We start from the raw sequence: 10996 nt of genomic DNA on the forward strand, positions 1-10996 counted from the left end.
GGAGTCACCAGCGATCAAGCGCATTGCTGGCCTCATCGACGACATCAATAAGACGTTAACCAGCCTGATCAGCAAAAAGGGGAAACTGCGTCTAGCTACCTCTCCACCATCACAGCAGCCCAAAAAACCGAAGTGTGACCTCCCCGACAAACCGGTGTTGGTTGACGCCTCAACCGATACGGTCCTTACCCCAAGCTGGTGGGACAGTGACGCCGCGTTCGAGGCGAAAACGCGGAAGATCAGCACAGTTCGCGAGACCCGCGTCGCGGGTACATCTAACAGGATCGCTCAGACCAGAGACACGGAGGTGGAGTCGGCCGATACCGACGCGGAAGCCCCGTGGTCTGGCGTAGTCAAGAGGGGCGCGAAGAAGCGAGCGGCCGTCACAACAGTTCCTAGCCCACCCGCTGCTACAGCACTACCGAAGCCGCCAGCCAAACTAAACAGGCCGCCGGCGATTCTCGTCAGACTGGCTGAGGGCAAGACGTACACCGACACGGTACGATCGGTGCGGGCATGCGGTCTCTCGGCATCGGACATTGGGGCAAACGTAACGATGCGCGAGACACGCGACGGTTCACTGCTACTGGAGCTGGCCAAGGGGGCCAAGTCTGCGACCGCTGCCAAGACCATTTTCTCAGCTATTAGTACTCAGCTCGGGGATTCTGTTGGGAAGGTGTCCCAACTTGGCGTCCAGACTGAGGTGGAGATCCTCGACTTGGACGCTGTTTCCACCGCAGCTGAGGTACTTGATGCTCTGCGCTCCGCCATCCCCGGACAAGACGATCCCGCGGCCCAAGCCGATAGAAACAGCATCGGGGACATCCACATCTGGCCAACACGATCGGGCCAACAGATAGCGACGGCCAAGATGTCCAAGCACGCCGCATCGCTAATAACTAGAATAGCAGTTGGTTGGACAATGTGCCGGGTTCGGGCTAGGACGTTACCTCCGGAGAGGTGCTTCCGATGCCAGAACTTCGGGCACAATGCGAGGAATTGCACCGGGCCAGACAGGACGGGGGCCTGCTGGAAATGTGGCCTCACTGATCATTTACTCAAGAATTGCCAGGCGTCTGACGATAGCTGCTTGGCCTGCGAGCTCGCCGGTCACCCAAGGTAAGCCACAGGCCCGGATCGGGCGCCTGTGCAGCCAGGAAGCGAGCCGCCGGTTGGAAGTCCAGTTCATAGGATGGTTAATTTCCTCCAAATTAACCTGAATAGGAACTGGGCTGCGGAGCAGCTTATGTTCCAGACAGCGATCGAAACAGAAGCGGATATTCTCATCGTCAGTGAGCCGTTCAGGCGCTGTGGAGACGAGATCAGGTGGTGCTTCAGCGAAGATCGGATGGCGGCGGTGGCATCCACAACCCGCACAACCATGACCCACGACGGCCAGGGCCACGGAGGCGGATTCGCCTGGATGTCCTTCCAAAACCTGACGATCTTCAGCTGCTACTGCAGACCGGGCACCACCATAAACGAATACGCGCTCTTCCTGAGCGAGCTTGAAGCTGCCATCCGCGGAAGAGGAGTCTGCGAACTGATCGTAGCCGGCGATTTTAACGCGTGGAGTGTTGAGTGGGGGTCGAGGACCAACAACCCCAGAGGCCAACTACTATCGGATATGGTTAACAGTTTGGGGCTCACTGTTGCCAATGTTGGCTCCACTCCGACCTTCCGCAGAGCTGAGGCCACATCGATCATCGACGTTACTTTCTCGAAGAACACGAACGTAACCGACTGGAGAGTCCTGGAGGCCGACTCCCTGAGTGACCACATGTTAGTGTCGTTCCGATCCGAATCACGGATGCTAGCCGCTGATCCCGTCGAGCCACCGTCAAACGAACTTCGCGGCTGGGCTGTGAGGAAGCGTGACGACGATGCCCTGGCCGACTACCTCACGGGATCCCGCCTTGAAGTTCCCACGGGTGATTCGACTGCGGCCAATGCCTTGGCCTCGGCTGACGCACTCGATGACTATCTGATCGGAGCATGTGAGGCATCCATGCCCAGAAGGCGGCGAGGTCCTCCGGGCAAGACTCCTGTCCACTGGTGGTCGGACGAGATTGCTGACCTGCGCCGGAACTGCCTGACTCTACGCCGTCGGTACCAGGCGCGTCTTAGTCAACCCGGTCAACCTGGTGTTGAAGAGAGCAGGATCGCGTTCACCACCGCCAGAAAGGTACTTCGCACCTCGATCAAAACCGCCAAGGCGAAATGCTGGTCCGACCTGTGTGATCAGGTGGACCACGATCCTTGGGGCAAGCCCTATCGTATCGTAATGAAAAAGTTCGGACGCAGGCCTCCCGGATCAGACTCCAAAGGAAAGGAGTCTGCTATCGCTGACCATCTGTTCCCGGCGGACGCCGTGACAAACTGGGACGAAGCCCCTTCGCCCGCGGTGTACAACATCTTTGAGGCTTTCGACCCGGTCAGTAACACGTTTGAATTCACAAGAGTCATACCACCATTCACACCACCGGAGCTGCTCAGGGCCGTCAAGAGGCTCGCGCCCGGCAAGGCTCCAGGCCCGTCCGGAATACCCAACGAAGTTATTAAGATGGTCGTCGCACGTCACCACCGCAAGGCCCTCCAGGTTTTCAACAACTGCCTCTCGGCACTCACCTTTCCGCCTCGGTGGAAGAGAGCACGTCTCGTGCTGATCAGGAAGGGCCCCGACAAGCCAATTGATCAGCCGTCCAGTTTCCGGCCAATCTGCATGCTGGACCACTCCGGTAAGATCCTCGAGAGACTCCTGCTCCAAAGGTTGGAGTCGCATCTCGACGCCCACGGCGGCCGGAGGAGGTCCAGCAATCAGTTTGGCTTCCGCAAGGGGGTCAGCACGGAGTCGGCTATAGACCACGTCTTGAACATTGCCAGACAAGCGGCATCCGGTCCAGGTAAGAAGGACCTGTGCGTGTTGATCACTTTAGACGTAAAAAACGCCTTCAATTCGCTGAGATGGACTGTTATCGACGACGCGATGAGAAAGAAGAAGGTGCCAGAGTATCTGGTCGAGATGATTAGGTCATGGCTCTCCGACCGCCTTCTACTGACCGGCGACGAACTCACTCCGAGGCCAGTGACCTGCGGCGTCCCCCAAGGTTCCGTGCTGGGCCCCGCATTATGGAATGTGGCTTACGACTCACTCCTGGACATGGACGTTCCCCCCGGAGTACACCTGGTAGGTTTTGCCGACGACCTCGCGGTTATCGGGGTCGCAAAGACTGGCGGACTTCTCGAGGACTCGGTGAATCCCACCCTAGAGTCCATCGACGCTTGGATGCGGGGTAAGGGTCTAGAACTAGCTCACCATAAAAGCGAGGCGGTCATGCTCACGAGAAGATGGGCCTATACCGCACCAAATCTGGTCATCGGAGGCCACCGGATAGTAATTAGGCCCTTCCTGAGATACCTCGGGGTGTTCATCGACCAGAGAATGACATTTTCGACCCATGTAATCACCGTCGCTAAGAAAGCGACCAAGTCAGCCGTAGCCTTGTCAAGACTTATGCCGAACATCGGGGGACCCTGTCAATCCAGGAGAAGACTCCTGGCGTCAGTCGTGGAGAGCCAACTATTGTACGCGGCGCCAACCTGGGTTGACTCGGCTACCTCCTCGGCAAGAACAGTGAAGAATCTCGTGCGTCCGCAGAGGGCAATAGCGCTTCGGATAATTAGAGCATACCGTACAGTGTCTGATGAGGCAGCGCTGGTGCTCGCAGGGATGCCACCGGCGGACCTCCTCGCCAAGGAAAGAAAACGGATTAGGACCAGAACCGCTGCCCCACCGATCCCGGACGCAATACCGATCTCCAAGCCGGCAATCAAGAGGCTAGAACGCAGTGTCACCATCACCCAATGGCAGGCTAGGTGGGCGTCTACACCTAAGGCGTCATGGACCAGGAGGTTGTTGCCCGACCTTAACAGGTGGGTTGGAAGAACCGTGCCGAGGATGCCACTAACGTTCCACATGACGCAAGCACTCACCGGTCACGGTTGCTTCCAACATTACCTGCACAAAATGGGAAGGGCCAACTCGCCCCAATGCACCTTGTGTGGTCACGACTCAGACACCGCCGAACACACTTTGGTGAGCTGTGTATTCTTCAGTGGCTCCAGGGAGGAGCTCACCAGTCGGCTTGGACGCCATCCAAGTGTTGAAGATTTCTCTGAGATTTTGTGTGGCCCTGATTTTGACAGCCTTCCAGCGGACACGACTGAGAGGAGTTTGGTGTTGTCAAACGCCGAGGAAGATTTTCGGCTACTGTACAGGATGGTGGAGTCAATCATGTCTCTCAAAGAGGAAGAGGAAAGGAGAAGGCAGGCCGCTGACGGGAGATGACGATGTCCCGACACTCGAAGCTGATGCACCTTTTCAACGTCTGCAAGTTTGACAAAATTCTGATTTGTAACCTTGAGATTGTAAACTAATATTGTATATATTTTTTGTTCTATGTTTGTAAGCCCCTCGAGCCTGGCTCCCAGACAGATGAGAAACACCCTCGCGGGTGAAAGTCTGTCTGGCCGCGGGGGCAATGTAATGATTTTGTACTTGTTGATACTTTTGTAGCCATTGTAATTTATTGCTTTATTACAATAAACGATGGGGGCCGGAGTGGACGTAATGCTAACGCAGTCCCCACTCCGGTCCTCGATACCACGCAAAAAAAAAAAAAAAAAAAAAAAAAAAAAAAAAGGTTAGGTTAGGTTAGGTTAGGTTAGGTTAGGTTAGGTTTTAGTCCGGTGCCGAACACCAAACCGTCAACACGCACCAGCGTATCGCTCCCGAGAAGTTTTTTATTTTCTCCGAAAATTCACAACCGATCAGAGCGAAACTGGTACCCAACGATCCGTCTCGTCACCGCTGTCAATCCAAGACATCGCGCGCCGAATTTGGCTAAGTTCCTTCCGAGAAATCGCGAAATCAGTGATCCGAAATCCGCCGCCCTGCCAAAAAAAAGTTCGTTCGTAAAGCGACTCCGATTTGCGCGCTCGAAGTCTCAAACTCTTCAGCTGCGGCTAACTAAGAAAAAGAGACATCGCGCGCGAACGCGGGTCCAAAACTCAGTGCGCAACGTCGAGTTAAGTGCTCTGCGGCCGGCCACCCGCTCGCACGGCCATCACAAAACCGCTGATTTCCGGCAAACCAGACTTCCAACAATCCCGTTCGACACACCAAAAAATCCGCGACAACAGCACGGATCGATTGGTGTACTCAGCGGGCCTGTAAGTCCAACAGAAAAATTTTCCGACGAGGGTAAGTGCAGTTAATCTTATACTCTCTAGAATAACACGGCCGCCCGGAAACCGCCACCGCCATCGCGTCGGTCGCGAAAACCGCGATACCCGTGGCGACTGTTAACAGTTGCCACCGCGATCGCGACGGTCGGAAAAAAAAATCGGATTTTAAATCGACGGCACGCTACAACCAGCGCTCCGATCGAGCTGCGGAAAAACGCACGGGTTGGAGGCAACGGCCTCTACCTCCACGCGGAAACTCCCCCTCACCCCGTTTCTTAAAACCCCGATAACTCCGGCGGAATTCAACCTACGACCCCCGGACCAAGGGCCCAACGATCAACAACACCTCCCCAACAAGGTCACCCCAACAAAATTAATTTAATTTTTTTTTTTTTTTTTTTTTTTTTTTTTTTTTTTTTTTCTTCTCCCTTCCTGGCCCACGCGACCCCGTTTTTCCAGCATAGGTAGCCATGCAGCCGTCAGCTGTTCCCGATCAATGGGACGATGCCGATACTGAAGTGGACATGGAAAAGGACCCGACAAAAAACGTCCAGCACAAGAGGAAACAACCCAGTTCTCCTCCTCTGGACTACATCGCAAATAAAAAATCACCGAAAATACCGAAAGTACCTACCACCACGGACAATGCTGGCTCTCTCCGCACCGCAACCGAGGCGACCAAATACGCTTGCGATCTGGTCCAAGGTCTCGCCGACGAGTACTTCTCCGAAGAGCACATAGGCCCTTGCCTGTCCAAAGTCGTCAAGGCCCTTGAGCAGGTATGCAAGGCACTGTCTCACCTCTCCAGGGAGCGAGACACCGCCGCTGCCAGCGGTCAGCAAACAAAAGCAGACGTCGCCACCATTACAGACTCACTCGATCAACCGTCCAACCCGAAGCTCGACAATCCATCCATCGCCCAGGATTCCAAGACAGCGAATTCCTCCGTCGAACCAAGGAAAAGTAACCAGCAAGCACCTAGCAACAACACCAGAAGAAGAAGGACCGGTAAACCAAGGCCCGACAATAGGACTCCTGCTGACAACGCTTCCACGAAGGCGGAGCCTGCACCTAAGTTGGTAGCAGCAAAAAAGACCGAAAAGAACGAACCCAATCCCGACGAAGAGCCTTTCACACTGGTGACCAAGCCAATCATGAAGGCCGACGTCCACAGACCCAAAACGACCAGGAAAACCGTGCAGAGACCTGCAGCAGTTCTGGTCAAGGTCGCCGACGGCAAATCCTACGCTGAAATCCTGCGCGCCGTTAGGGCCACGGAAATGGACTTTGAGGCCATGGGGACGCACGTCACGTCCATGAGAAAGACGTTCAAGGGCGACCTCCTCGTGGAGCTCACAAAAGGCGCAAAGGCCATAGCAGCTACCTCCGTCATCCGGGACAAACTGGCCGAAAACATCGTAGGCTCAGTCGTCACCAGGCTCAGAAACACTGCAGAAGTAGAGATAACGGACCTTGACGAGGTGACCACTAAAGATGAAGTCTTGGCGGCCATTCGCAAGGCCATACACAACGACGACGATCCGCCTTCCGAAGATGAAGTGAGAGTAACCGGCCTGTGGACCACCCGCGAAGGTCGTCAAATGGCCACCGCCACCGTTCCAGTCACGCTCAGCCACAAGCTTACCTCTATCCGAGTCGGATGGACTCAGTGCCGGGTTCGCCCGCGCAGGCCAGAACCAGCTCGATGTTACAGGTGCCACGGGTTCGGCCACTCGACATCGCGGTGCACCGGCCCGGACCTCTCTTTCGCCTGCAGGAGATGTGGAGAAAACGGACACACCCAGGCCACCTGTTCGGCGTCTGAAGATCACTGCGTGGCTTGCGACAGAATCAAAGCGACTCGCATCCCACACAAGCCCGGATCCGGAGCTTGCGCCGCCCGAAGGAAGGCCATCTCCGAGATGAACGCGAATAGACAAAAATGATCAGGTTCCTACAGATTAATCTCCAGCGGAGCGCCACAGCGCAGAGTTTGCTCCAGCAGACCTCCGCAGTTACTGACGCCCACGTACTTCTTTTATCGGAATACAACTGGAGCCCTGCACACAGCGACAGATGGGTAGTCAGTGACGACCTCTCCTGCGCAGTCGCCCTCACGGCGTCTGCAGACTTCACACCCGTGTTAACGGGGTCCGGTCGAGGTTACGCATGGATCCAGACTCAAGACTTCAGGATATACAGCTGCTATACCTCCAGGAACGACTCCGAAACAAACTTCCAAGCCTTCCTCTCGGACATCCAACATTCCGTCCGCTCAGCCGACCCACAGCTCAACATAGTGGTAGGAGGCGACTTTAACGCCTGGTCACAGGAGTGGGGTTCAGCTCGGAACGATGCAAGAGGCGACCGACTGGCAGACCTGGCAGCCAGCCTGGACCTCCTCGTCGCTAACGTAGGCACCACTCCCACCTACAGCAGAGTCAACGCCGAATCAGTAATCGACATCACATTCTCACGCCTCAACCCACCGGGAGCCATCCTCGGTTGGAGTGTGCTTGCCGAAGTCGAGTCCGCCAGCGATCACCGCTACATCCAATATTCCGCAGACCCGACGCCGGGCGCGGACGACTTAGGTGATAACCCTTCAAGGGGCTGGTCATATCGTCAGCTGAACCCTGCAGCCTTGGCCGCGCACCTGGCGAACACGGCCCAGCCCAACTTCGAGGAAGACACCACGGCATCGCAGGCAGCCGAACAACTCAACAAGTACCTGGAAGCAGCCTGCGACTCCTGCATGCCCCCTAGAGCCTCACACAGACCAGGCAGAACACAAGTACACTGGTGGTCGAAGGACTTGGCTTCGCTCCGGGAGACGACCAACAAGCTACGGAGATCGCATCAACGGTCTGCCCGGAGGCACGACCAACCAGACGTCATACATGCCCACCGCGAGGCTTACACAAAAAACAGGAAGGAGCTACGCAACGCCATACGCGCTGCGCAGGATAAGAGCTGGTCCTTACTTTGCAAAGCCGTGGACTCTGACCCTTGGGGTCTACCTTACAGGGTCGTCACGAAAAAGATTGGCCGCAAGCGGCCAGGCATCGAAGCACGAGGCATGGAATCGTCGATCGCCGACCACTTGTTTCCGCATCCTCCAGCAACTGACTGGTTGCAGGAACCTCGACCCCAGAACGACGACGTAAATCATGAACACCAAACGTTCTCACCGGCAGAACTAGCCGTAGCCTGCAAGAGACTACCCGCCGGAAAGGCCACAGGACCCGACGGTGTTCCAAACGAGGTCCTGAAACTCGTCTCGCTCTGGAAGCCGCAGGTCCTGCTAGACGCATTCAACGTCTGCCTAAAACGAAGATCGTTTCCGGACAGATGGAAGACGGCAAGATTGGTGCTCCTGCACAAGGGACCCTCGAAACCAGTAGACGATCCATCCAGCTTCAGACCCTTGTGCATGCTCGACTCAGCTGGGAAACTCCTAGAGCGCCTAATACTCGGAAGACTGAACGATCATCTCGACCGCACGGGACAGCGATCCGATAATCAATACGGTTTCAGGACCGGCAGGTCGACAACCGACGCCATCGAACGCGTCCTGCAAGCCGCACGCGGAGCGGCGATCGGTGCCGTTCAACACAGGGACATATGCGTTGCCGTTTCACTAGACGTGAGAAACGCGTTCAATTCGGCACCGTGGCGCAACATCGACGCCGCACTTCGATCCAGCCGCACACCGGCCTATCTGAACACCCTAATACGCTCTTACATGGATGGAAGAAACCTTCTCGTCGGTGAGTCACTGCACCGGCGGAGCGTGACATGCGGAGTACCGCAGGGCTCGGTACTCGGTCCTTCGCTCTGGAACGTGTTCTACGACGGTCTCCTCAACACGGAAATGCCACCAGGTGTTCAACTCGTTGGGTTCGCGGACGACGTCTGCGTCCTGGGGATTGCGAGGACCGGCGAGGCTGCGACCGCCCTTCTCAACCCCGTCCTCGAAGCAGTCGCCAACTGGATGAACACCAACGGCCTCAGGCTAGCCCCGGCCAAATCCGAGGCGATAGTCCTGACTCGGAAGAACATTTACAGCGAACCAGAGCTGCTAATCGAAGGGTACCCAATCCCAGTCAAACAATCAATGCGATACCTCGGCGTTGAACTCGATACCCGGCTGCTGTTCACCAAGCACGTCCAACAAGCCTCGCAGAAGGCATCGGAGTCTGCACGAGCGATCTCAAGACTGATGCCAAACGTCGGTGGACCATCTCAGCGCAAGAGAGCACTTCTTGGATCGGTCGCCAACAGCAAGTTGCTTTACGCTGCGTCAACGTGGGCAAATCAAGGCACCAAAACGGCGAAAAACAGGAACCAGATGGCGAGGGCTCAGCGGACCGTCGCAATGCGCACGATCAGAGCTTACCACACGGTCTCCGCGGACGGTTCGTTCCTGATCTCTTCGATGGTTCCGGCCGATCTGCCAGCCAACGAGAGGGCCAGAATCCGCCGGCGCCTAGATGACCAGGACGACGCAACGTCCAAACAAAACGTTAAACACGAAGAAAGGAGAATAAGCATTGCAGCCTGGCAGGCGCGATGGGACCGTTCAGAGTGCGCCAGATGGACGCACAGAATAATCCCAAACGTGAGCCGCTGGCTGTCAAGGCCGAAACTCGATATGACTTTCCACCTCACCCAGATCCTATCTGGTCACGGCTGTTTTCGCAGCTACCTTTCAAGAATCAACAGAGCCGACGACAGCTATTGCGTCTACTGTATGGACCCTGACGACACAGCCGAGCACACGGTGTTTGTGTGTCCTAGATGGGAAGACGATCGCGCCCGGTTGACAGAGATTCTTAGGAGACCTCCGAACGCCGGCGACGTCGAGGACATCATGTGTGGCCCCTCTCCAGAGGACTTGCCTGAAGACGTCACCACCAGAAACCGGCTGTTGGTCCAGGCCATGAAGAACCGCGACCATCTGGTAGCGATGATAGAAGCCATCATGTCGACCAAGGAGGAAGACGAACGAGAAGACGAGGCGTTTCACCGATGAAGGTCAACGATCCACGCAAACCGTCGGAGGTGTCACCGACCACGCTCTTCATCCCATCACGATGACACCACGGGAGGGACGACGATCACCGCATCGTCAGTACGAACGAGACTCCAGAGCGGTGGACTTCGGTCGGCTCGGGAAGTCCTGAGAATTATATAAGTCATAAATAAATGTATCATGTCCGAGGGGTAAGTCGGGGTATTGTCCCGTCTACCCCTCACGTATGTATGTATAATATTGTTTTTCAATAAACGATGGCGGCGTCGCGGAAGCAATGCGAGAGCAGTTCCCGCGGCGTCGTCGGTTCAAACAGAAAAAAAAAAAAAAAAAAAGGTTAGGTTAGGTTAGGTTAGGTTAGTCCGGTGCCGAGGTTAGGTTAGGTTAGGTTAGGTTAGGTTAGGTTAGGTTAGGTTAGGTTAGGTTAGGTTAGGTTAGGTTAGGTTAGGTTAGGTTAGGTTAGGTTAGGTTAGGTTAGGTTAGGTTAGGTTAGGTTAGGTTAGGTTAGGTTAGGTTAGGTTAGGTTAGGTTAGGTTAGGTTAGGTTAGGTTAGGTTAGGTTAGGTTAGGTTAGGTTAGGTTAGGTTAGGTTAGGTTAGGTTAGGTTAGGTTAGGTTAGGTTAGGTTAGGTTAGGTTAGGTTAGGTTAGGTTAGGTTAGGTTAGGTTAGGTTAGGTTAGGTTAGGTTAGGTTAGGTTAGGTTAGGTTAGGTTAGG

At 55.4% G+C, this 10996-nt stretch overlaps 2 protein-coding genes across 2 annotated transcripts; both read left to right on the forward strand.

Moving 5' to 3' along the window:
• Positions 1-5717: 5717 nt before the first annotated feature.
• Positions 5718-7193, forward strand: LOC149054171 (uncharacterized). Its single transcript, XM_089230620.1, has one exon. The coding sequence runs from the start codon at positions 5718-5720 to the stop codon at positions 7191-7193; it is 1476 nt and encodes a 491-aa protein (XP_089086746.1).
• Positions 7190-7841, forward strand: LOC149054172 (uncharacterized). Its single transcript, XM_089230621.1, has 2 exons — positions 7190-7759; positions 7815-7841. Exons 1-2 carry the CDS (start codon positions 7190-7192, stop codon positions 7839-7841), a joined length of 597 nt encoding a protein of 198 aa, XP_089086747.1.
• Positions 7842-10996: the final 3155 nt, after the last annotated feature.

The sequence above is a fragment of the Diuraphis noxia genome, unplaced genomic scaffold (assembly GCF_037042655.1).
Source record: "Diuraphis noxia isolate RWA-SAM2 unplaced genomic scaffold, SU_Dnox_SAM2 contig0010, whole genome shotgun sequence".
Classification (NCBI taxonomy): Eukaryota; Metazoa; Arthropoda; class Insecta; order Hemiptera; family Aphididae; genus Diuraphis; species Diuraphis noxia.

What these genes read in the sequence shown, in the direction of transcription:
- LOC149054171 (XM_089230620.1), top strand. Translation starts at nt 5,718, where the DNA reads ATGCAGCCGTCAGCTGTTCCCGATCAATGGGACGATGCCGATACTGAA.
- LOC149054172 (XM_089230621.1), top strand. Translation starts at nt 7,190, where the DNA reads ATGATCAGGTTCCTACAGATTAATCTCCAGCGGAGCGCCACAGCGCAG. An exon ending in GAGCCATCCTCGGTTGGAGT is followed by an intron (nt 7,760 to 7,814) that starts GTGCTTGCCGAA and finishes AATATTCCGCAG; the next exon opens with ACCCGACGCCGGGCGCGGAC.